Genomic DNA, 27,979 nt, shown 5'->3' on the forward strand with positions numbered 1-27,979 from the left:
ACCAGTACGTCAGCAGTAACACAGTAGAGCTGTTGCATGGTGTAATAGTGATTGGAACACCTGAATGAAGAAAACTGATTTAGTTTGTTCAAACAATGGAAAATCCAGGATGGAATGTAAAAATCCAGAGAAGGAAAGTTGCTACTCACCATATAGCGGAGATGCTGAGTTGCGATAGGAACAAAAATAGTGTCACACAATTAAAGCTTTCTGCCATTTCACATTTCAGGGCACTGCCACTGTCCTCCCCACCCCTCCTACAAAGGTATTCTGCCATCCACCAAACCTACGCAATATACTAGTCCATCCTTACACAACCCCTTCTCCCACTGTGCTGCATTCTATGTAGGCATGACGACCAACAAGCTGTCTGTTCGTGCGAATGGCCACTGAAAAACTGTGGCCAAAAAACGAGTAGACCACCCTGTTGCTGAACACGCTGCCAAACATGACACCCCTCATCTCAATGACTGCTTCACAGCCTGTGCCATATGGATCCTTCTCACCAACACCAGCTTTTCTGAATTGCGCAGGTGGGAACTTTCCCTGCAATACATCCTACGTTCTCATATCTCTCCTGGCCTCAACCTTCATTAGTCACTATCCTCACTCATCCAGCCCCCTCCCTGTTCCCATTCCAGCACTACACAGCTGTCACTTCACTGCCACACCCAGTCTTTTAATTTCTTTCTATTTCTCTACTTCCCTCTACTTCCCCCCCCCCCCCCTCCCAGCACCCTCTCTCCTGCCCTCTGTCTAAACTGCAACACTTCACTGTCTGCCACTCCAACCATACTATCCCTCTCCTCCCCACTCCAGCCTCCTCCTTACCCCCACCCAGTTGCCACTCCCGTCATGCACGGGTGCTGCTGCTCGCAGTGTAGTTTCACCTCTCTCAGACTGCAGACGTGTGTGCAAGTTGTGTGTGCAAGTTGTGTGTGTGTGTGTGTGTGTGTGTGTGTGTGTGTGTGTGTGTGTGTGTGTGTCTACTGCTGACAAAGTCCTTAATGGCAGAAAGCTTTAATTGTGTGGCTCTTTTTGTTGTGCCTATCATGACTCAGCATCTCTGCTACATTGATTTAGTTTGTTGTTAGAAAACAGTCAACACATTTGGTTATAGTTCTTCATGTCATTTGAGTTATTCATTCATTCTTTTGCGTGAAACCATTCTACAGGAGCAATCAAATGAAACATAATCAATTCAGTCAGTTGTAGTTCTAGATATTGGTTAGACAGACATTCATTATTGAGTGAAACCGATGTGTGGAAACAACTGAATGGAAATGTTTGACATAGCCCATTGTGGTTTTATACTGACTTAATTATTCATTCCTTCTTTCAAGTGTAACCAATCTGTAGTTTTTCTGATGGTTGAACTATCAATCTTTTCTTTCAACTGCAACCACTACTTAGTATTTTAGCTGACTAGGTCATTCAGTCATTTTTCAGAGTGAAACAAATCTGTAATACTTTCATTAGTATTACTAAGGCAGTATTATGCAACTAGGGTATGCATACCCAAAGAGGATAGCCCTAACCCTGTGATACGTCAAAACATATCAGGAAATATGAAAAAGTTAAGCATTATATGTATTAGTTGAATTATGTGCTGAACTGACTAGTTCTTCCTCTCATCATTTAAAGCTTGTTAGTATATTGTTTTTTATTAAGCTGTTCAAGATGCAATTAATGCAAAACTAATTAAGCTGATGTATTTTTGGAGATACTACATTGAACATAAAAGTTCCCTTAGGGGTAGTGAAGAAAAAAGGACCACCATCAAGTTTTGGAGAAAGTTTGCATTCTGTCTCACTGAAGAACTGGACTTCACCTCATCAATTGAAATTCATCTGAATCCAGCCTGAAACAGTTATTGAGCAGTTTCTATGTGTGGAAAGTAAATATATTGTGCAGTAAATTATATCAACAACTACATATGTAGAAAAATCATCTTGCACTTAAAAATTTTTATATATCGCAACCTGCAAGCAGTAACAGGTAAAGTACTTCACAGGTGTGAAGAAGTACTATTCACATCAACACCTTTTTACTTTACCTTACACTTAAGGCTATCTCCAATCATCATCAAAAATAGTCGGTAAATATGTTTGCACTGCTCTGGACTTCTTGGAGTGGCAATTAGTCCTCCAATCCCCACTGCAAACAGTTCTGATCAAAAACGTTTGATCATTTTGGCATGTTAAATGATTACTATTGACAACACTCCATTATTGCCTATCATTGTTATTATCATCATTCTAAAACTGGCTTTCTATTGTGTGCCAATAAACAGATTTTAGTTCAGTTTTGTCCATGTTTATGATCAGGCATTTACGCGATAGCCAACTTCGTGTGTGGATCCAAAAGGTTGAATGCTCGTTCATGTGGGAATGAAAGAAATCATTTGCCTGGATAGAAAATGGTCATCAAGATAAATTCAATGTAATACACTGTATCTGCAAGGATGATTCCTCTTATAAAAACAAAGATGATGTGGCTTACCAAACAAAAGTGCTGGCAGGTTGATAGACAGACAAACAAACACAGTCAAGGCAGAAGTAAAGAGGCAAAGATGCTGTTGAAAGACAGGTGAGGTATGAGCGGCGGCAACTTGAAATTAGCGGAGGTTGAGGCCTGGCGGATAACGAGAAGAGAGGATATACTGAAGAGCAAGTTCCCATCTCTGGAGTTCTGACAGGTTGGAGTTAGTGGGAAGTATCCAGATAACCCGGACGGTGTAACACTGTGCCAAGATGTGTTGGCCGTGCACCAAGGCATGTTTAGCCACAGGGTGATCCTCATTACCGACAAACACTGTCTGCCTGTGTCCATTCACGCGAATGGACAGTTTGTTGCTGGTCATTCCCACATAGAAAGCTTCACAGTGTAGGCAGGTCAGTTGGTTAATCACACTACCGCTGCTATAAAATCCACCGTTTCTAGTTCACAAACAGTTCCTTTCACCTATTAAACAACCATTTCGGCTAGTTCTAACAACTTTTGCTTTATTTCCATTTCCGTTTTTCCCACATCACTGATAATTTTTAGCCGCTTCACACAGGTTTTAACGTCATTATTTCTTCGTCAGACAATTGTTAGCCTCATTTTCATAACCTGCCACCACAAAACTACTCCTTTTAATACATTTACACGTAGTTTTTTCGAAATTTTCCCGAATTTCTCCACCCTTTAACGTGATTTGGCGGCAACACAACCACCTAACCTTCATGCACATCGTTGTCTACCAACCCAAGTTCACCACAGGATCAACATAGCCCAGCTTTAACCAACACTTTTTCGCCTTTTTTCACACCAGATCTCCAGTTGCTTTCTAGTTCACCTTTATCTCTCCCCATATATTTTTATTTTCATTTTCATTTCAGCCTCATGTTACACTTTCCACCTTCTAATACCATGTCACCCACACAACACCCCCACAACGACCCCATTAAGTTTTATTTACATTCCCTCCGCAAACATGCCTTCGCCCTAGCCAGATTACGCTCCCTTATTTTATTTTCTCAGGCTTGTCTGACATTTGGCATTACCCCCAAAGGCCTCACACTTAAAGATCCCATCTCTGGCTGCAACCCTTCTTTCCATCAGTCCCTATACCAGTTGCAAACTGAACAATCCATTGCCTTCACCCACCTAATCCTTCACCTACACATCAACTCAGCCAATGAACACACCCGTCAACTCCTATCCTTAATAAAAGTCCTCAATCTCTCCTCTCCCACATCCACACCGGCTGTTCAGAGCATCCTCCTACAGGCCAACCGCAAATTAGAACAGCATGCCACACTCCAGCTCAAAAAACTATCCAATCTCCTGGTTTCCCACCTCCGGAAAGGCAACTCACTCACCCTTCACAACCTTTCCAGCAAACGTCAACCTCCTCTCATTGCACACAAACCCAGTCTCTCCCATTTACTCAATCTCCCACTTCCAGCTCCACTCCCTCCAAAACCTCAAAATTCCAATCAACACAATCTGGAACCACAACACCTTAATTCAGTAGTTAACCTTTCCTCCAAACCTCTCTCCCAATCCGAAACCTCTGTCCTATCCAAAGGCCTCACCTTCAGCCCCACTCCCAGATTCAACCAAATAGCCCTCGTCAAAGATTTACTGTCCTACACTCGTACTCTCTGCTGGAAATATCACTTTGCCACGAAGAAAAATGATCCTAATTCTACTCCTAATGATCCAACTCCCCAAGACACTATCCAAATTGAACCCTGCCTGGAACAGTTCCATCCTCCGTCACAGCGGGACCCACCTCCTCTTCCTCAAAATCATCCTCTCCAAACCTTCCAGGAATTTCTGACTTCCAGCCTTGCCTCTCAATCCTTCTTAAAAAACCTTATCCTACTCCCAACATCACCACTGCTGAAGCCCAAGCTATCCGTGATCTGAAGGCTGACCAATCCATCGTCATGCTTCTGGTGGACAAGGGTTCCACGACTGTGGTACTTGATCGTCGGGAGTATGTGGCTGAGGGACTGTGTCAGCTTTCAGACAACACCACATACAAAGTTTGCCAAGGTAAACCCATTCCTGATGTCCAGGCGGAGCTTCAAGGAATCCTCAGAACCTTAGGCTCCCTACAAAATCTTTCACCTGACTCCATCAACCCCCTGACCCCACCGACACCCCACACCCCTACCTTCTACCTTCCTAAAATTCACAAACCCAATCATCCCAGCTGCCCCATTGTAGCTGGTTACCAAGACCCCACAGAACGTATCTCTGCCTACGTAGATCAACATCTTCAACCCACTACATGCAGTCTCCCACCCTTCATCAAAGACACCAACCACTTTCTCGAATGCCTGGAATCCTTACCCAATCTGTTACCCCCAGAAACCATCCTTGTAACCATTGATGCCACTTCCTTATACACAAATATTCCACACGTCCAGGGCCTCGCTGCGATGGAACACTTGCCGATCACCTTCCACCCTACCTAAAACCTCTTTCCTCATTACCTTAGCCAGCTTCATCCTGACCCACAACTTCTTCACTTTTGAAGGCCAGACATACCAACAACTAAAGGGAACAGCCATGGGTACCAGGATGGCCCCCTCGTACACCAACCTATTCATGGGTCACTTAGAGGGAGCCTTCTTGGTTACCCAGGCCTGCCGACCCAAAGTTTGGTACAGATTTATTGATGACATCTTCATGATCTGGACTCACAGTGAAGAAGAACTCCAGAATTTCCTCTCCAACCCCAACTCCTTTGGTTCCATCAGATTCTCCTGGTCCTACTCCAAATCCCATGCCACTTTCCTTGACGTTGACCTCCATTTGTCGAATGGCCAGCTTCACACGTCCGTCCACATCAAACCCACCAACAAGCAACAGTACCTCCATTATGACAGCTGCCACCCATTCCACATCAAACGGTCCCTTCCCTACAGCCTAGGTCTTCATGGCGAACGAATCTGCTCCAGTCCGGAATCCCTGAACCATTACACCAACAACCTGATAACAGCTTTCGCATCCCGAAACTACCCTCCCGACCTGGTACAGAAGCAAATAACCAGAGCCACTTCCTCATCCCCTCAAACCCAGAACCTCCCACAGAAGAAGCACAAAAGTGCCCCACTTGTGACAGGATACTTTCCGGGACTGGATCAGACTCTGAATGTGGCTCTCCAGCAGGGATACAACTTCCTCAAATCCTGCCCTGAAATGAGATCCATCCTTCATGAAATCCTCCCCACTCCACCAAGAGTGTCTTTCCACCGTCCACCTGACTTCGTAACCTCTTAGTTCATCCCTATGAAATCCCACAACCACCTTCCCTACCCTCTGGCTCCTACCCTTGTAACCGCCCCCTGTGTAAAACCTGTCCCCTGCACCCTCCCACCACCACCTACTCCAGTCCTGTAACCCGGAAGGTGTACACGATCAAAGGCAGAGCCACGTGTGAAAGCACCCACGTGATTTACCAGCTGACCTGCCTACACTGTGAAGCTTTCTATGTGGGAATGACCAGCAACAAACTGTCCATTCACATGAATGGACACAGGCAGACAGTGTTTGTTGGTAATGAGGATCACCCTGTGGCTAAACATGCCTTGGTGCACGGCCAGCACATCTTGGCACAGTGTTACACCGTCCGGGTTATCTGGATACTTCCCACTAACACCAACTTGTCAGAACTCCGGAGATGGGAACTTCCTCTTCAGTATATCCTCTCTTCTCGTTATCCGCCAGGCCTCAACCTCCGCTAATTTCAAGCTGCCGCCGCTCATACCTCACCTGTCTTTCAACAACATCTTTGCCTCTTTACTTCCGCCTCAACTGACACCTCTGCCCAAACTCTTTGCCTTTACGAATGTCTGCTTGTGTCTGTGTATGTGCGGATGGATATGTGTGTGTGTGTGTGTGTGTGTGTGTGTGTGTGTGTGTGTGTGTGCGTGCGTGTGTGTGTGTGTGCGTGTGTGCGCGCGCGCGAGTGTATACCTGTCCTTTTTTCCCCCCTAAAGTAGATGCTTAAAAACAAGTGATTAAGTCACCAAGGGATCAATAAATGTATCTAATATGCTCTCTGTTCATCTCAGCATTTACCAAAAGAGAATTATTGGTGATGGGTGCAGCAAACTAGCAGAGGGCAGAGTGTTATCAATACATTTATATAAAAAAGTAATTCTTCATTTATTTAAAGACAAATTTATAACGTAGCTCCAATTATTAACCTTTTAAAAACCCTTTAGAAAACCATATTTAATGCAAGTGTGTGTGTGTTTTACTTTGAAAAAACTTCATTTTTACAAACATACTGTAACACCACTGCTCCATCAGGTGTGATGAACTGTTCATGTGACACTCAGCAACAGGGAAAAGAACGTCAGCCTGAAGTCCAGGTACTGATTCACAAGGAGGTATATTCTGAACAAAAAATGTTTATTTGCAAAATTTGGAAATTTGTGGTAAGTTCCTGAGGTCATTGGTCCCTAGGCTTACACACTACTTAATATAACTTAAACTAACTTATGCTAAGGACAACACACACACACACACACACACACACACACACACACACACACACATGCCCAAGGGAGGACTCAGATCTCCGATGGGGGGAGCCAAGTGAACCATGGCAAGGTCTAAGGACCATGCGGCTACCCTGCACTGCATATACTTATTCAGGAAGTTGACAAAGAGGAACAAGGGCCTCTGGAGGGTGACGTTGAGCAATATTACAGCATTGGCTAGGCTCCTTCAGGAGCTGGCTAAACAAGCGAAGAAGAATGAATTTAGTCAAATCATCATCATCAAATGGTGACACTCCTGGCAACAGCCTGCTATCATTTCCAGAGTGGGGGTGTCATTGTTAGTGGAATACTGGACTGAAGACTCTCATAAATATCCTCCCAAATCAGATCCTCATTCTCAGATGTGCTCAGATGCATACCGATGTTCTCTTCATGACCGTGCGTGTGCGATAATGTCATGCCGAACCCTGCTGTATCAGTTGCTGACGTTATGGTGGAGGATCACTGTAGTGCCAGCTGAAGTAGACAGTCACCTACTGAGGACTTTGTCTCCAGTGGCAGCAGCAACTGCCTGAGCTGGGGACCATACATAGATCACACTACTGTGTCCCCTGCCAGTGGACTACCTCCTGCTAATGGCCACTTCCCTTGTGGAATGCATGTTCCAGTCTGGGCTGGGGTAGCCCAGTCTGTCTGTTGCTGTACACCAGTTCCTGAAAGCTTTCATCATTGCTGATCACTGCTAGTGTAAGCATACGACTTCGACATTGCCCATGCTGGATGTTAGTGTTTGAACACCAACTATAACTGTGTGCTACGCAGTGGCCTTGACTTGGTCAGGCTGCTATTAGCGTCTGACATACTTTGAGGGCAGCTTCACTGATGTCATAGCCCATCACAGTTGACACATAATGTTTAGGCTTCTGAGTTTGCAGTTGCTGACTACAGTGTGTGACATGTCAGCAGCCACTGATGTCATCAGTGGCCAACCTACTGCAATGTGTCGCAATGTGTGTCTGTACTAAAATGAATAAATGTCCATTGTAAACAGGGATGTTCATCAATGATTTGCCAAACAGTTTCAGCCACCACCACCCCTATAACACAAGGAAGCTGACCTACAAATGACCCAGCCCATCCCTGTCCTGGGAGGTCACACCCAGACCCCAGTAGTCTGGTTTTAAAAGTACCTGCATCATTGAGTGCTGCCCTCCATTGAAAGGAGCTCCAACCATTACATCACCACCAACTCTGGGTCCAGTTTTGATGGTGTGCTGGGGCAAGTGGACTTAATATCTCTTGCTTCTTCCATTCTTGAGCACAGCAAGAATAGGCATACTTGATATGCATAGAAACCTGCACATGGTATTTGTGAAACCAGAAAGACCTGCAAATGTGTCTCAGTTTAAAGGAAATTAAAGGGTGCACTATTTATGGCCAGTGAGATGCAACATTGTAACCTGGAGGGTCATAAATCACCTTGTGCACAGTCAGTGCCAGCAACATGTAGAATCTGCTGATGTTATAGACACAAAGCACATTAGTGTGTGGAATCAATGTGGTTTATTCTGAGTAAAGACTAAAGACTTTTTCTTGTTGTTATATCTGTGCTTGTTGAGTTTAACTTTGGTTTTTTGTTAATTTTTATCTTTGGTAGATGGAGTCTGTACAAATTTCAAGGTCACAAGCATGAGTGGTCATGACTCAACAAGCAACTGAACTCTTGGTGAAGCAGGTGGCAGAGCTGAAGGAATACAATGCTGCTTTGCAAAAGCAGTGGAATACTTGGAAGGCAGGCAATCTGGGTAGAAAGAGTGAACTAGCTGGGATGGCACTACAGGGAGAAGCTGCAGACTAGAGGAGGAAGTTGAATAACTAGTGAAGAGGTACTGAATCAAATTGGTGAGAAGAGAAATTTGTCACAACTTTACTGAAAGAAAGTATAGACTGATAGAAATACCATGAGACATGTAGGAATAGCTCAGTTTGTAATGGCTGCGTGCGCGCACGTGTGTGTGTGTGTGTGTGTGTGTGTGTGTGTGTGTGTGTGTGTGTGTGTGTGTGTGTGTAAGGGGTGGGGGGAGTGAAAGGGTTTGACTGGAGGGGAGACGAAGATTTTTTCATGATGAATAAAATCTATTGCAGTTGTAATTTCAAAGTTCATTTATTTAGTTTAAGATACAAACACTACCTTGGTTTCAGGATGTAAATCACTTTTCAAATTCTGCTGCTACTATTAATAAAGAACAGGTAGGGAAAAAATGGCCTGGCTGAAAAAACTGGGCTAGTCATAAACATGCACCCACAGACGAAAATAATATAACCTAATGACCTAATAAAAATGGCCGGACATGTGACAGTGACTTAAGAAAGGCAAAAATGCTGTTACAAACACCTAAAATGTCAACTGTCAATTTGCAATAAGGGATTACCATGTAAGTGCTTGGCAGTCGCATGTTGAGTACACCCAATGACCCATATTACTGGCAGCCATGTGGAGCATAAGGAGGAGGCCCTAGTATGCACATGCCATTGAATGTTTGCAGCATGAACTAGTTCTTTCTGGGTGTACCCATGTGGCTGTTAGAGCAGTAAATTGATAAGTTACTTTTTGCAGATTGGCAACTGCCACTTTGGTTGTTTGCAATAGCATTTTCACCTTAAAGTTGCCTTTGTTTCAAATTACAACTACTGTGGATTTTATTCGTAATGAACAATCCAATTCACAGTTGTGACTGTACCACCAAGAATGTATTACAGACAAAGATTTTACAGCAGCAAACTGGCAGCTGTGTAAGGATACACGATAAGGTGAAAATTCGAATACAATAAACTGTCTGCAATAAAATACATTGCAAAATCCACACAGCTTAAATTCAGTAGTATTTCAGTGATAACGTGTACAGTGAAGTGCATATCTATAGACAGAGAGATGCTACATGAAACACATATGACTGGCAAGAGAGCACTGGTTGAAGCATTCAATGACAACCACAGCAAACTGTATTGAAAGGTCTCACGTTGTTGTTATGTGATCTTCAGTCCAGAGACTGGTTTGATGCAGCTGTCCATGCTGTGCAAGCTGTGCAAGCTTCTTCATTTCCAAGTAACTACTGCAACCTACATCCTTCTGAATCTGATTAGTGTATTCATGCCTTGCTCTCCCTCTACGATTTTTACCCTACACACTTCCCTCAAATACTAAATTGATGATCCCTTGACTCCTCAGAACATATCCTACCAACTGGTCCCTTCTTCTAGTCAAGTTGTACCACAAATTCATCTTCTCAATTCTATTCAGTACCTCCTCATTAGTTACATGATCTACCCATCCAATCTTCGGCATTCTTCTGTAGCACCACATTTCAAAAGCTTCTATTCTCTTCTTGTCTAAACTATTTATCATCAATGTTTCACTTCCATACATGGCTACATTCCACACAAATACTTTCAGGGAAGACTTCATGACACACAAATTTATAATTGACGTTAACAAATTTCTCTTCTTCAGAAACGCTTTTCTTCCCATCGCCCGTCTACATTTTATATCCTATCTACTTCAACCATCATCAGTTATTTTGCTCCCCAAATAGCAAAACTCATCTACTAACTTAAGTCTCTCATTTCCTAAGCTAATTCCCTCAGCATCACCTGATTTAATTTGAATACATTCAATGATCCTTGTTTTGCTTTTGTTGATATTCATCTTATATCATATATTCATCTTATATCATCTTTTCAAGACACTATCCATTCCGTTCAACTGCTCTTCCAAGTCCTTTGCTGTCTGTGACAGAATTACAATGTCATCAGCAAACCTCAAAGTTTTTACTTCTTCTCCGTGGAATTTAAGTCCTGCTTCAAATTTCCGTTTTGTTTCCTTTACTGCTTGCTCAACATACAGATTTGGGATAGGCTACAACATTGTCTCACTCCCTTCCCAACCAATGCTTCCCTTTCATGCATGCCCTTGACTCTCATAACTGCCATCTGTTTTCTGTACAAATTGTAAATAGCCTTTTGCTCCATGTATTTGACTCCTTCCAGCTTCAGAATTTGAAAGAGTGTGTGTGTGTGTGTGTGTGTGTGTGTGTGTGTGTGTGTGAGAGAGAGAGAGAGAGAGAGAGAGAGAGAGAGAGAGAGAGAGAGAGAGAGAGAATAATGATCATGTGTAGTTTATCCTGTGAAATAGAAGTGGATAGTTCCTGTGAATTATTATGGGTGGAGGTTATACTCAACAGCCAAGCTAGGTTAATAATTGGCTCCTTTTACTGACCTCCCAACTCAGCAGCATTAGTAGCAGAACAACTGAGTGAAAATCTGGAATACATTTCACATAAATTTCCTCAGCATGTTATAGTCTTAGGTAGAGATTTCAATTTACCATATATAGACTGGGACACTCAGATGTTTAGGATGAGTGGTAGGGACAGAGCATCGAGTGACATTATATTGAGTGCATTATCCAAAAATGACCTCGAGCAATTAAACAGAGGATTGACTCATGGAGATAACACCTTGGACCTACTGATAACAAACAGACCCGAACTTTTCGACTCTGTAAGCGCAGAACAGGGAATCAGTGATCATAAGGCCATTGCAACATCCCTGAATATGGAAGTATATAGGAATATAAAAAAAAAGGAGGAAGGTTTATCTGTTTAGCAAGAGTAATAGGAGGCAGATTTCAGACTAGCTAACAGATCAACACGAAAATTTCTGTTCAGACAGTGACAATGTTGAGTGTTTATGGAAAAAGTTCAAGACAATTGTAAAATGCAGTTTAGACAGGTATGTGCCACGTAATACTGTGAGGGACAGGAAAAACCCACCATGGTTCAACAACAAAGTTAGGAAACTACTGCAAAAGAAAAGAGAACTTCACTGCAAGTTTAAACACAGCCAAAACCTTTCAGACAAACAGAAGCTGAACGATGTCAAAGTTAGCATAAGAAGGGCTATGCATGAAGCGTTCAGTGAATTAGAAAGTAAAATTCTATGTACCGACTTGACAGAAAATCCTAGGAAGTTCTGGTCGCACGTTAAATCAGTAAGTGGGTGGAAACAGCATATCCAGACACCCTGGGATGATGATGGCATTGAAACAGAGGATGACACTCGTAAAGCTGAAATACTAAACACCTTTTTCCAAAGCTGTTTCACAGAGGAAGACCGCACTGCAGTTTCTTCTCTAAATCCTCGCACTTACGAAAAAATGGCTGACATCGAAATAAGTGTCCAAGGAATAGAAAAGCAACTGAAATCACTCAACAGAGGAAAGTCCACTGGACCTGATGGGATACCAATTCGATTCTATACAGACTACGTGAAAGAACTTGCCCCCCCTTGTAACAGCCGTGTGCTGCAAGTCTAGAGGAATGGAAGGTTCCAAATGATTGGAAAAGAGCACAGGTAGTCCCAGTTTTCAAGAAGCGTCATCGAGCAAATGCGCAAAACTCCTATATCTCTGACATCAATCTGTTGTAGAATTTTAGAACATGTTTTTTGCATGCGTATCATGTTATTTCCGGAAACCTTGAATCTCCTCTGTAGGAATCAACATGGATTCCGGAAACAGCAATCGTGTGAGACCCAACTCACTTTATTTGTTCATGAGACCCAGAAAATATTAGATACAGGCTCCCAGGTAGATGCCATTCTCCTTGACTTCCGGAAGGCGTTTGATACAGTTCTGCACTGTCGCCTGATAAACAAAGTAAGAGCCTACAGAATATCAGACCAGCTGTGTGGCTGGATTGAAGAGCTTTTAGCAAACAGAACACAGCCTATTGTTCTGAATGGAGAGGCGTCTACAGACATTAAAGTAACCTCTGATGTGCCACAGGGGAGTGTTATGGGACCACTGCTTTTCACAATATATATAAATGACCTAGTAGATAGTGTTGGAAGTTCCATGAGGCTTTTCACGGATGATCCTGTAGTATACAGAGAAGTTGCAGCATTAGAAAATTGCAGCGAAATGCAGGGAGATCTGCACTTGGTGCAGGGAGTGGCAACTGACCCTTAACATAGACAAATGTAATGTATTGCGAATACATAGAAAGAAGGATCCTTTATTGTATGATTATATGATAGCGGCACTAACACTAGCAGCAGTTACTTCTGTAAAATATCTGGGAGTATGCGTACAGAACAATTTGAAGTGGAATGATCATATAAAATTAATTGTTGGTAAGGTGTCCGGAAATAACATGATACGCATGCAAAAAACATGTTCTAAAATTCTACAACAGATTGATGTCAGAGATATAGGAGTTTTGCGCATTTGCTCGATGACGCTTCTTGAAAACTGGGACTACCTGTGCTCTTTTCCAATCATTTGGAACCTTCCATTCCTCTAGACTTGCAGCACACGGCTGTTACAAGGGGGGGCAAGTTCTTTCACGTAGTCTGTATAGAATCGAATTGGTATCCCATCAGGTCCAGTGGACTTTCCTCTGTTGAGTGATTTCAGTTGCTTTTCTATTCCTTGGACACTTATTTCGATGTCAGCCATTTTTTCGTAAGTGCGAGGATTTAGAGAAGAAACTGCAGTGCGGTCTTCCTCTGTGAAACAGCTTTGGAAAAAGGTGTTTAGTATTTCAGCTTTACGAGTGTCATCCTCTGTTTCAATGCCATCATCATCCCAGGTTCAGATTCATTGGAAGAGTCCTTAGAAAATGTAATCCATCAACAATGGAGGTGGCTTACAAAACACTCGTTCGACCTGTACTTGAGTATTGCTCATCAGTGTGGGATCCGTACCAGGTCGGGTTGACGGAGGAGATAGAGAAGGTCCAAAGAAAAGAGGCGCGTTTTGTCACAGGGTTATTTGGTAAGCGTGATAGCGTTACAGAGATTATTAGCAAATTCAAGAGGCAGTCCCTGCAAGAGAGGTGCTCTGCATCACGGTGTAGCTTGCTGTCCAGGTTTGGAGAGGGTACGTTTCTGGATGAGGTTTGGTATATATTGCTTCCCCCTGCTTATACCTCCCACTGCGATCATGAATGTAAAATCAGAGAGATTCGGGCACGCATGGAGGCTTTCCAGCAGTCGTTCTTCCCGCGAACCATACGCAAGTGCAACAGGAAAGGGAGGTAATGACAGTGGCACGTAAAGTGCCCTCCGCCACACACCGCTGGGTGGCTTGCAGAGTATAAATGCATATGTAGATGTAAAAGTGGCCAGTGGCACCAAAGTTAGTGTCCTGACAGACATGCATCACATAGGAACTGAAAGTGAAGGTAGCAAAGCAAAACCAGAAATGATGTACTCCATTTTCATTTCAAATATTCCTTTACCACGTAATGTGTAGAACTAGTGTCCTAGCTTAATTTTCACACTACTGCAATGCTAAGTAATAGAAATATTAGTGTCAGTGGTGTTAACGTCGTTGTTATTGTTGTAGTAGTCTTCATTCCTGAGACTCGTTTGATGCAGCTCTCCTCTGCAAGTTTCTTCATATCCCAGTACCAACTACAACCTCCATCTTTCTGAATCTGCTTAGTGTATTCATCTCTTGGTCTCCCCCTACGATTTTTACCCTCCACGCTGCCCTCCGATACTAAATTGATGATCCCTTAATGCCTCAGGACATGTCCTACCAACAGATCCCTTCTTCTAGTCAAGTTATGCCACAAACTCCTCTTCTCCCCAAATTAACAAACAGCTAAAATCACTAAAATTGAACAAGGCTTTAAGGCCAACGGAATCCCGTTTAGTATTCTATACTGAAATTGTAGCTGAGTTAGCTCGCATTGGAATCATAATACAGTATGTCGCAGGAGGAATGGTCAGTACTCCGGGATATGACAGGAACAATGATTCAGATAAAAAAAAAAAAAATTCTAGTAAACATGGGCTCTAAACTGCACAAATTAAGAGATACAATACTATAAAACAAATCTCTTCCACTGCAAGCTCTCTGCTTTCCATAGTTTGAGAGGTGGTAATTTGGAGCAAAATGAGAACTAATGTCCAATAAGCATGGGCTCTAAAGTACACACCTTTCAAGAGCTATGAGAACTTTTCATAAATTACTGTGAAAGACATCTCTTCTACATAATAAATGCTCATAGTTCTTCAGGTATGCATTTTGGAGCCCACAATTACCAGACTTTCTTTTCTTTGAATGATCATTCCTGACATGTCCTTGAATATTGACCATTGTCCCTGGGACATCCTGCATACACCATCACTTGAAAAATAAGCAAGTAAATAAATAAATTACTGTGTCTGGCGACTGGAGGAAAGTACAGATCACACCTCTTATAAGGAGGGTAGCAGAAGTGATCCACAAAATTACTGAACAATCTAACTGATGAGCATTTGTTGTAAAATTCTACAATATTCTCTGAACTCAAACATGAATCATCTCTATGCTACATCGGTTGTCATGTGCAGAGCAGGTGATGAACTGTGGTTCATTGTTAGGATATAGAGACACTACAAAGGACACTGCTTACAAAACACTTGTCCACGCTATCCTACAATACTTCTGAAGTTAACAGAGGCTATTGAACATACGGAAAGGAGTACAAATGGACATAAGTTTGCTTCAACCACAGAAGAGCATCACAGATATGATGTGAAAGCTAAATTGGGAGACCCCTTAAGACAAGTCACTGATTATCCTGAAAAACATACTTATACACTGTAAAGAATCTAAAGGTATTTTCCACCCCCCTCCTTTCCTCCCTCTCTCCCCCCATTTATGACTCTCATCAGGACTGAAGACAACATTAGACTCATTACAGCTTGCAAAAAGGCACTGCATCATTTACTCTCCCACACTCCATACATGACTGGAAGCAGAAAAAAATCTTAAAATGTGGTAAATTGTAAGCACCCTCTGCAATGCACTTCAGTGTGGTTTGCAGCTATGTATGTAGCTGTGTTACCACTAAAATCGTGTGACTATGTTTATTACAAAAATTACAACATTATTTATACTTTTCCTTCCATCCACTTCTCCATTCCACAAACATGTATTGAGAATTCCAAAGTTATCTGTTTGTTTACTTTCCCATTTACAGAAAAAAAAAATATTCATATGGACAAACTATTACTTCAAGTTCCCCAACCTTTCTACTCATTACAAAAATTCTAATAGGGATATAAGAAATGGTAGAAGATATAAATTCACGCATATAACAATCATCAATGATTGAAATTTATTTTTGACACAATCATAAATTCAACCTGGATATTCCTTTTTCAAATGAATAATCATATTAACCATGACAACTGTGACAACAAATATTTGTTTTAGTTCAAGTGGCATGTTCTGATAGCGGCACGTGAGAGGAGGAAATTTGGGCAAAGAAGACATGGAAAACAAATGTTTACTGATTGGGTCGGGTTGGGTTGGTTTGGTGGAAGAGACCAAACAGAGAGGTCATCTGTCTCATTGGCTTAGGGAAGGATAGGGACGGAAGTCGGTCATGCACTTTCAAAGGGACCATCCCAGCATTTGTCTGAAGCAATTTAGGGAAATCTCGGAAAACCTAAATCAGGTAGGCTGGATGCGGGATTGAACCGTCATCCTCCAGAATGTGAGTTCAGTGTGCTAAGCACTGCACCACCTTGCTCAGCATTTCACTGTCTGTTGTAGTTATAAACTGCATTAGGGGATAGTAAAGAGCAATCTGAATAGCCGCAAGTACTAAATCAGACCAATACACATTAACTTATAAGATGATCTCACAGAATGGCACTTTGTTTCAGTTTGCATATGCCTAAAAGAATCTTATCTAATGTATTTCACTATCTTCTGTGCTGTATTTCACGATGTTATCTAATGTATTTCACTACTATTTCAAATGAAGATAATATAGCAGAAAGTAGAAGAATAACTTTTAATTCAACTTAATTACACAGTTAGTGAATGGACCCCCCCCCCCCCATGAACCATGGACCTTGCCGTTGGTGGGGAGGCTTGCGTGCCAAAACGATACAGATAGCCGTACCGTAGGTGCAACCACAACGGAGGGGTATCTGTTGAGAGGCCAGACAAACATGTGGTTCCTGAAGAGGGGCAGCAGCCTTTTCAGTAGTTGCAGGGGCAACAGTCTGGATGATTGACTGATCTGGCCTTGTAACACTAACCAAAACGGCCTTGCTGTTGTGGTACTGCGAACAGCTGAAAGCAAGGGGGAAACTACAGCCGTAATTTTTCCCGAGGGCATGCAGCTTTACTGTATGGTTAAATGATGATGGCGTCCTCTTGGGTAAAATATTCTGGAGGTAAAATAGTCCCACATTCCGCTCTCCGGGTGGGGACTACTCAGGAGGACGTCATTATCAGGAGAAAGAAAACTGGCATTCCACAGATCAGAGCGTGGAATGTCAGATCCCTTAATCGGGCAGGTAGGTTAGAAAATTTAAAAAAAGAAATAGATAGGTTAAAGTTAGATATAGTGGGAATTAGTGAAGTTCGGTGGCAGGAGGAACAAGACTTCTGGTCAGGTGAATACAAGGTTATAAATACAAAATCAAATAGCAATAATGCAGGAGTAGGTTTAATAATGAATAAAAAAATAGGAGTGCGGGTAAGCTACTACAAACAGCATAGTGAACGTATTATTGTGGCCAAGATAGACACGAAGCCCATGCCTACTACAGTAGTACAAGTTTATATGCTCTGCAGATGACGAAGAAATTGAAGAAATGTATGATGAGATAAAAGAAATTATTCAGGTAGTGAACGGAGACGAAAATTTAATAGTCATGGGTGACTGGAATTTGACAGTAGGAAAGGCGAGAGAAGGAAACATAGTAGGTGAATATGGATTGGGGTTAAGAAATGAAAGAGGAAGCTGTCTGGTAGAATTTTGCACAGAGCATAACTTAATCATAGCCAACACTTGGTTCAAGAATCATAAAAGAAGGTTGTATACGTGGAAGAATCCTGGAGATACTAAAAGGTATCAGATAGATTATATAATGGTAAGACAGAGATTTAGGAACCAGGTTTTAAATTGTAGGACATTTCCAGGGGCAGATGTGGACTCTGACCACAATCTATTGGTTATGAACTGTAGGTTAAAACTGAAGAAACTGCAAAAAGGTGGGAATTTAAGGAGATGGGACCTGGATAAACTGACTAAACCAGAGGTTGTACAGAGTTTCAGGGAGAACATAAGGGAACAATTGACAGGAATGGGGGAAAGAAACACAGTAGAAGACGAATGGGTAGCTCCGAGGGACGACGTAGTGAAGGCAGCAGAGGATCAAGTAGGTAAAAAGACGAGGCCTGTAGAAATCCTTGGGTAACAGAAGAAATATTGAATTTAATTGATGAAAGAAGAAAATATAAAAATGCAGTAAATGAAGCAGGCAAAAAGGAATACAAACGTCTCAAAAATGAGATCGATAGGAAGTGCAAAACGGCTAAGCAGGCATGGCTAAAGGACAAATGTAAGGACGTAGAGGCTTATCTCACTAGGGGTAAGATAGATACAGCCTAAGGAAAATTAAAGAGACCTTTAGAGAAAAGAGAGCCACTTGTATGAATATCAAGAGCTCATATGGAAACCCAGTTCTAAGCAAAGAAGGGAAAGCAGAAAGGTGGAAGGAGTATATAGAGGGTCTATACAAGGGCGATGTACTTGAGGTCAATATTATGGAAATGGAAGAGGATGTAGATGAAGATGAAATGGGAGATACGATACTGCATGAAGAGTTTGACAGAGCACTGAAAGACCTGAGTCAAAACAAGGCCCCGGGAGTAGACAACATTCTGCTGGAACTACTGACGGCCTTGGGAGAGCCAGTCCTGACAAAACTTTACCATCTGGTGGGCAAGGTGTACGAGACAGGCGAAATACCCTCAGACTTCAAGAAGAATATAATAATTCCAATCCCAAAGAAAGCAGGTGTTGACAGATGTGAAAATTACCGAACTATCAGTTTAATGAGTCACAGCTGAATGGAAAAACTGGTAGAAGCCGATCTCGGGAAAGATCAGTTTCGATTCCGTAGAAATGGTGGAACGCGTGAGGCAATACTGACCTTACGACTTATCTTAGAAGGAAGATTAAGTAAAGGCAAACCTACATTTCTAGCATTTATATACTTAGAGAAAGCTTTTGACAATGTTGACTGGAATACTCTCTTTCAAATTCTAAAGGTTGTTGTTGTTGTTGTTGTGGTCTTCAGTCCTGAGACTGGTTTGGTGCAGCTCTCCATGCTACTCTATCCTGCGCAAGCTTCTTCATCTCCCAGTACCTACTGCAACCTACATTATTCTAAAGGTGTCCAGGGTACAATACAGGGAGCGAAAGGCTATTTACAATTTGTACAGAAACCAGATGGCAGTTATACGAGTCGAGGGGCATGAAAGGGAAGCAGTGGTTGCGAAGGGAGTGAGACAGGGTTGTAGCCTCTCCCCGATATTATTCAATCTCTATGTTGAGCAAGCAGTAAAGGAAACAAAAGAAAAATTTGGAGTAGGTAGTAAAATCCAGGGAGAAGAAATAAAAACTTTGAGGTTCGCCGATGACATTGTAATTCTGTCAGAGACAGCAAAGGACTTGGAAGAGCAGCTGAACGGAACGGACTGTATCTTGAAAGGATGGTATAAGATGAACATCAACAAAAGCAAAACGAGGATAATGGAATGTAGTCGAATTAAGTTGGTTGATGCTGAGGGAATTAGATTAGGAAATGAGACGCTTAAAGTAGTAAAGGAGTTTTGCTATTTGGGGAGCAAAATAACTGATGATGCTCGAAGTAGAGAGGATATAAAATGTAGACTGGCAATGGCAAGGAAAGCAATTCTGAAGAAGAGAAATTTGTTAACATCAAGTATAGATTTAAGTGTCAGGAAGTCATTTCTGAAAGTATTTGTATGGAGTGTAGCCATGTATGGAAGTGAAACATGGACAATAAATAGTTTGGACAAGAAGAAAATAGAAGCTTTTGAAATGTGGTGCTACAGAAGAATGTTGAAGATTAGGTGGGTAGATCACGTAACTAATGAGGAGGTATTGAATAGGATTGGGGAGAAGAGAAGTTTGTGGCACAACTTGACTAGAAGAAGGGATCGGTTGGTAGGACATGTCCTGGGGCATCAAGGAATAACAAATTTAGCATTGGAGGGCAGTGTGGAGGGTAAAAATCGTCGAGGGAGACCAAGAGATGAATACACTAAGCAGATTCAGAAGGATGTAGGTTGCAGTAGGTACTGGGAGACGAAGGAGCTTGCACAGGGTAGATTAGCATGGAGAGCTGCATCAAACCAGCCTCAGGACTGAAGACCACAACAACAACAACAACAACAACATAGTGAATGGAAAGAGTAGACTTTTACAATACAGTTCTTAAACTGTCAAATTAGTTATTATCAAAGCAACAGTCTGTAACAGATTTGCAGCCTACAACTAAGAATATTAACAATAAGCTTATTTTTCTGCTTTATTATTGATTCTTCACTGTGGACATGCGTGTCCACATAACACAACAAAGTAACACTGAATTCTAAGCAGCCAAAAATTTCTTAAGGGTTTTTTTTTTTTAAAAGGAAACAAAAATTAATCATTCTTTGATTGAATTAGTCCCTTACACTATGTGTCCAAACAAACCACCATTTTTTCTGAACACTGTTCCAGGCTAGAATAGATGCGAGGTGTTGTGTGCAGTTCATCATATGACCCAAGTGCAGAAAGGTTTTGCCTGATGCAGTTGTCCACCTCCTCATGGTTCTCACATTGTTCTTCATACACTGAATCTTTTTTGTTCCCAGCTATCCAAGTGAAGTAGAGACTGATCAAGTGGCCTAGCTGGCATGCGATGATCATATGTCTGCCTATCATTTTGTGCTGCTGGGCATGCAGGTGCAATGCAGTAGCCAGGTGCACAATTCTTTTGCATCCACATCACTTCTACATCTACAGCTACATCCATACTCCGCAAGCCACCTGACGGTGTGTGGCGGAGGGTACCTTGAGTACCTCTATCGGTTCTCCCTTCTATTCCAGTCTCATGCTTAAATTAATATCATCACATCAACCATAGAAAACAGTTAATTCTGAAGGAAGTTTGGGCACATTCTCTCACTCAACCTATCTTTGGAAAAAGTGGGAACCTACCACATGTTTATTGATAATGCCTCCCCAGCAACTGACAGCCCATCATACATTCTCTGGCTCACACAGACATTGAAGGTTCCCGGAGGTCCAGCAGTGTTTAGCACGATGATTTTGCATGACTGTGTGGAAAATGTTGACTGGTCTGTGAACTGAGTCGCCTTCACCAAGCTAATACACTGATTCAATACTCACCCACAAAAGATTACCCGATTGGCCTTGTCATCTACTAAAAGCTTATGGTACCCAGGGTGGCAGTATGGGTGCAACTTCGAGTCTCTTAAAATTCGATGCACTGTGGTGTGTGAGATTTGAACTAGCAAGCATCAATGGTTTGCTGTGTGGATCTGCTCATACCATGTGTCAAGCTTACTGTATTACTAGAGGGTGGCTCTCTTCTCATTCCAGATATATTTCCATATACACTTGAGCTGTTTCCCTGTCAACCTCATTACACAAGACCAACAACAAAAATCGTGTTATGGAATCTAGTCAGAAACACACACCACAGCAACAAGAATCAAACAAAATGATAACATTTACAGCATTCACGAGTAAACAAAAGCATGTCTGTTACTTCTGAAGGTTTGTATATGCTGTATTCTAGAGTGTGGTGTGGTGTGCAGAAGACTGAGGTGCATACACTGGCAATTCAGCTGTTTTCATTTTTATGGAAATGTGTTCACCACATCTTCCTTGTCCATTTTGCCCTGTCCCATGAGCAGTTGGGCCCCGTGCTCTGCAGCAACATTACTCGCTCTCTGCTCAGGTACTGGTTATTCTTTGTTTTACTATCCTTGTTAATGTGTCATTAAACTAAATGTCACACTACATTAATCTGGGATGACTAGCACACACTGAACATGTAACATTCCACTCTAAAGATTATTTTTCTTAGAATAGGAAAGAAACTGACATTTTCCATTGACATTGTGTCATGTGAAACATGACAAGCAATACTTTTTCGTGTCAACTTCATCTACACATTACAAAAATGAAACTGCAAATATTTGCTGATTATCAAAGAAAATGCGCCATACTCTTCGGTGAGGTATCCTGTATAAGGAAGTAATTTTACAAATAAATATGTTGTAAACTGCAGTAGCCACCACAAAGATCACGGGAGGCGCCCATCAGCACGGTGCGTCACGGACAATAGTTGCCGCAAGTAAAGTCCCGCCCACCAGAGGGCCCGCAAGAATTTGGCCGCATCCTCTGCTGGCGGAACAGAGGCAGAAAAACAACTCAGGCAGCATGGGCTGTGCCCAGCCAGTTCACATCAGGCATGCCTAGCAGACAGTTCCCAGTCTACACTAGGAGAAGTACGACAGAAACGTGAATCATGTTACTACACAATTGGTGACGAGTAGGGTCGTTCTTTCGTGTGTTGCGTCTTCGTTCCGGTTTTGCAGCTTTTCCACGGCATGGAGGATTTAGTGCGGGTTTTGATTGAGCAGGAGACGGAGCTCATGGCAACCATGAAACAAGTGCTTCCGGCGTTGCTCTCCACGCAGTCTGCTCCAGCGCTGTTCCCTCCTCTCTTTCCCCCATATGATGAGACGGCGGAGGATTGGTATGCATATGAACATCGCCTTCGGCAGCATTTCCAGGTGTTTCATGTTGCCGATGCGGAGGTATGTTGTGCTCTTTTCTTGTCTTGGATATCTCCCTCGCTGTATCAAGTTTTGCGGCAGCTAGCGCCATTACAGGAACCCTCGTCCTTGTCTTTTGACGCATTGTGCTCATTGCTGTCTTCATATTATTGCCGTCGCACGCATGTTGTGGCGGCTAGGGTCGAGTTCTATCAATGCAAGAAACAGCGTGGGACGCTACACTGCACGGTCTTAGTTGCAAGTGTCATTTTGTCATGGAGCAGTCGCGAGAGTCATATGCCCACGTTATGGTGCGCGACGTCATGGTTCGTTCGGCCCCTGCAGTTGGAAGACCCTTCCCTTGAGGAGGTCCTGTCCATTGCTCAATCGTATGAAGTCTCTCACGCGCAAGGTCAACAGTTGGAAGCATGGTGCGACGTCGCGGCGGTTCAGGGCGGCGCGGCCGCGGCCACTGCGTCCGGAGTTGACGACGTGCGAGCGGTACAATCCGGCCATTATGGCCGCTCCCGCACGCGCGTAAACAGAGTTCCGTCCTGTGTGTCGTGCTATATACATCATGATCGGTCAGAGTGCCCCAGCGTTGGGCCGTTTGTCGCTAATGTAATAAGAAAGACATTGCTAAAGTTTGCCGCTCAGCCTGAAAAGAATCGAAGGAAGCAGGTACAGAGGACATGGACGTTGACATTCAGGAAACACAAACTCTTTATCGCGGTGTCTGTTCAGTTGCGCCGATTACAACTGCAAGTAGATACGGGTGCGGCAGTTTCCTTGTTGAATGCACAAACTTACTCTGACCTTGGGTCGCCCCGTTGGCGCCAGTTTACCGGCGTCTACGCGGTTATGGTAAACAGCTCATTCCCCTACTGGTTCAATTCACTACTGACGTTACTTACAAATCAGTCACTCGGCCTCTTACTTTTCTTTTATTGTTGTCAGTGATGCGAGCTCCGCTAACCTTTTTGGATTGGATGCCTTTCAAGCTTTCGGTTTTTCTATCACAGATACCATACAATTGGTCTCCGAAGACATTCCCTATCAGTCATAGGAATCTTTGATCTCTGACTTTCAGGATATCTTTGAGGAGGGCTTGGGGCATGTTTTGAAGCTCACTTAACGTTGAAGGCGGCAGCTCGCCCGTGTTTTCTTTGCGTGAGGCAGCTCTCCGCCCTCAGGTAAAAGCAGAGCTAGACCGGCTGACAGCCCTCGGGGTCGTTCTTCCCATTTCTTCTAGTGAGTGGGCTTCGCCCCTCATTATTGTCAAGAAACTCTTGGGAAAATTACGTCTTTGTGGCGATTTCAAGGCCACCATTAATTCCCAATTGGTGGCGGACACCTATCCCTTGCCTTGTTCTCATGAATTGTTCTCCGCTGTGGTGGGAGGCCAATATTTTTCGAAAATCGATCTTTTGGGAGGCTTATCATCAGATACCACTTGATGAGGACTCCAAACAGCTGGCAGTCATCAACACCCCGTTTGGCCTTTACCAATACCAGCGGTTGGCCTTCGGAATATCCAGTGCCCCGGCGATATTTCAGTGTTATCTTGAGCACATCACGTCGACAATCCCCCACTGTATTAATTACCTGGACAACGTAATTGTCACAGGCCGCAGCACGAAGGAACACTTGCACAACCTTTGAACCCTCCTCAAATTCAGGTCCGTGGGGCTGCGTTGCAACCTGCGTAAGTCGAACTTCTTCCAACCGTCCACTGAGAATGTGGGCTACATGATCTCTCGGCACGGCATCCAGCCGCTAGGAAGTTTGGTCCAAGGTATCGTCGACCTTCTGCGGCCCGCTTCACTGGAGTTACAAGCTTTTTTAGGCAAGATAGCCTATTACCACCGGTTCATTCCCAGGGCTTCCACCATAGCCCGCCCCCTGTACTGCCTTCTGCGCAAGGGTGTTCCTTTTGATTGGTCGCCTGCATGCGAGCGAGCATTCACCTGGTTGAAGGGAGTCCTCACGTCAGAGCCTTGTTTGGATACTTTTGACCCCACTAAGCCATTGGTCCTGGCTACAGATGCTTTGCAGTATGGGGTGGGGGCCGTCCTGGCCCATCGCAATGCAGATGGCTCCAAGCAGCCACTGGCGTTTGCGTCCAAGACTCTTAGTCCCGTGCAGGCCCATTACTCCCAGGTGGAAAAAAGAGTCTTTGGCCATTGTCTACGCTGTTACCAAGTTTCACCCTTTCTTGTATGGCACGAAGTTTCAGTTAATCACTGACCATAAGCCATTAATATCGTTATTTGGCCCCGCCTCTCAGATTCCGGATTGGGCAGCCCACAGACTGTAGCGCTGGGCCTTGTTCCTCTCTAAGTACCATTATGACATTCATTTTCGCCCTACTGGAGAGCACGTCAATGCCGACACTCTTTTCTGTCTTCAGGTGGGCCCGGATCCTAAGTTTGATCGGGAGGAGATTATGTGTTTTCATTTGGATGTGGCATCCCGACAAGTGGTTGATGGCTTCCCGATCACTAGTTCTAGAGTCGCCAGGGAAACAGAAGCTGACCCGTTCCTCCGGCAAGTAGTTCGCCTCGTTCAGCAGGGCTGGTCGTCCCGACCTCCAGGTTGGGACTTGGACCCTCTTCATAATTATTTTCTTCTGAGACCGCCTCTCAGTCTTGGAAAGAGTTCTCCTTCTGGCTACCGACGATCCAGCTCCTTGCATGGTTGTTCCTGCCAGTTTATTACATGACGGGCACTGGGGTGTTTACCGTACTAAAACCTTGGCTCGCAGACATGTGTACTGGCCCAGTATTGACAGAGAAACTGAGCACTTGGTGGCCGCCTGTTCCCAGTGTGAGAGCCAACAGGCATTTCCCAGGTCAGCGTTCTCTTCATGGCCACCTGCAACCCAGGCATGGGAACGTGTTCACATAGATTTTGTGGGCCTGTTTCTCAATGCCTTCTGGCTCATTGTCATTGATGCTTATTCCCGATTCCCATAAGTGGTTCGCTGCTCCTCAACTACTCCCGAAGTTGCAATCCAAGCACTAGCAAAAATCTTTTCTGTGAAAGGTCTGCCAGTCAGCCTGGTATCGGACAATGGACCTCAGTATATTTTGCAGACCTTCCAGGATTTTAGTAGGCGCCTCGGTATTCGGCACGTTTGCTCTCCCCCCTTTCATCCATAATCAAATGGGGAAGCCAAGCGCATGGCGCGCACATTTAAGACGCAGTTGAAAATGTATGTGCACTAATTTCCTGCGGAGGAGGCATTGACGTTTTTCCTGACGGCATACCGGACCACACCAATGGGAGAACGCAGCCCTGCAGAGCTCCTCCACGGGTGCCAACCTAGGACTCTGCTGCACCTCCTCTGGCCTGGCACTCGCCAGTCTTCGCAAAACAGGGTACCCTGCTTTACATTGGGTATGTCGGTCTGGGCACGTGGGTTTGGTCGCAATCCACGATGGATACCGGTGGTGGTCCTGTGCTGCAATGGCCGCCGGTTCTATACCTTCCAGGCAGGGGACCAGGAGGTACGTTGTCACCAAAATCAGCTATGTCCATGTTTAGACACCCACCCTCCGACCCCTCGGGCGCCGGCTTCCCCATTGCCAACACCCGTGTTGTTTTCTCAGGGGATGCTACCGCCTCTCCCACCTGTGACTCCGCCACACTGCGAGGGTTCTCAGCCTTGGTGGCCTCCAGTAGCTCCAGTACCAGCATCGCCATCGTTAGAGATGCTCTGGTGAGAGCCGGCCCCCCTCGCAGGCCTGGTTTCTCAGGAGGCTGGTTCACCTGTGGTCGTCCCTTCCCCACTGGGTCTTGCCCCTACAAACGTGGACCGGGATCTAGCATTCGACGGCTTGTCGCCCGTTCTGTCCCAGGCTCCGGTAGTGGGATGACGGGGGCCTCTACGTGTGGGTCACTTCCAAACGTATTCGGAGGTTCAGGCTCGAGGGTTGGCAGATCCCCCCCGACTCCAGCCTTCCAATGGACATGGAGGTAATCGTTACTGCACGACGGTCCACCTTCCGATGCAGTGGATCACAGTGGCTTCACCTCCCGAAGGAGGAGGAGTGCAGTAGCCACCAGAAAGATCGCAGGAGGCGCACACCAGCACAGTGTGTCACGGACAGTAGTTGCTGCAAGTAAAGTCCCGCACGCTAGAGGGCACGCAAGAATTCGGCCGCGTCCTCTGCCGGCAGAACAACAACTCAGGCAGCATGGACTGTGCCCAGCCAGTTCACATCGGGCATGCCTAGCAGACAGTTCCCGGTCTACACTAGGTGAAGTGCTCGGAAATGTGAGTCGTGTTACTACATAAACACTTAACTATCTCGAATATAATACTTTGATCAGAGAAATGTAAATTCTAAAAATGCTGTATTTGTCCTACTTTTCCTTATTTCCTACTAGGTACACATTATGTTTCTGTCAGCCTGCCATCCTTATGGCCAATACAGGGAAAAACAAGAAGTTTCTGTACAACTTCATCAGTTGTCCATCAAATTCTATTCACCAAAACTGTGCTACAGAATATCACAGTTTAATTTTATGTAGTCACACAGATTTTAAACATTAAATTTACCTCTTGATTCACATCCTCCTGCAATTCTTCCTTTATTTTCACACTGGATGGGTAAACCTGAACCTGTGGTGAAAATAAAAAATAACACTGTAAAGAGTGCAATGAAGCATTCATACAAAAGTTTAACAAGATTAATCACTTCATGTCTTTTTTTCTGACAAAGCAATTGTGCTGGTGCATAGTAAGTAAAATTTATTTAGTGATACTGGTGGTGAAATTATGTAAATAATCAATGACAACATATCTGAAAATTAATTAGGATTCTGCACTTCAGCCCTTTCCCTGTACTACTATTTTCAATCATATTTTATAACCGACATTTGCCGCTATGGAGCCATTTCACATACAACATCTATAAGGTGTTGGAATCGTCAATGCATTTTTACACACCTCTAGATAGTGATACACATACTGCTGCAGAATAGAAGAGGCACACAAAAGCAGTATCTAAACCTCATTTCTGTCATTATTCCCAGCAAGAGCAATAAGTGAAGATTGATGTATAAAAGGTAAGTTGATTATCAGCAAAAATTTCCTTTTAACTACTCACTTTGCAAGATGTATGGCAGATATAAATCACCATTCAAAAAATGAATGCCCTGAATATGGTCATGACAGTTCTCACATCAGGTTCATAAAAACAGAGACATATGATATAAATTCAAAGTAGAGAGACTGAAAATTGGAGGTTACTCGTAACTAAACTGTTTTGTTTAGGCTAGCCTT

General features: G+C 43.7%; 1 protein-coding gene across 6 annotated transcripts in view; it reads right to left on the minus strand.

Annotated features, from left to right (window-relative positions):
- Nucleotides 1–27,979, minus strand: part of LOC124553641 (zinc finger protein 708-like) — a 174,710-nt gene that overhangs the window by 137,565 nt on the left and 9,166 nt on the right. For all 6 annotated transcript variants that reach the window (XM_047127511.1, XM_047127512.1, XM_047127513.1 and 3 more), the window contains one exon: nt 27,254–27,316. In XM_047127511.1, the coding sequence (XP_046983467.1) occupies nt 27,254–27,316 (63 nt within the window). The remainder of the gene's footprint in view (nt 1–27,253; nt 27,317–27,979) is intronic.

This window comes from Schistocerca americana, chromosome 11, assembly GCF_021461395.2.
Source record: "Schistocerca americana isolate TAMUIC-IGC-003095 chromosome 11, iqSchAmer2.1, whole genome shotgun sequence".
In the NCBI taxonomy this organism is placed as follows: domain Eukaryota; kingdom Metazoa; phylum Arthropoda; class Insecta; order Orthoptera; family Acrididae; genus Schistocerca; species Schistocerca americana.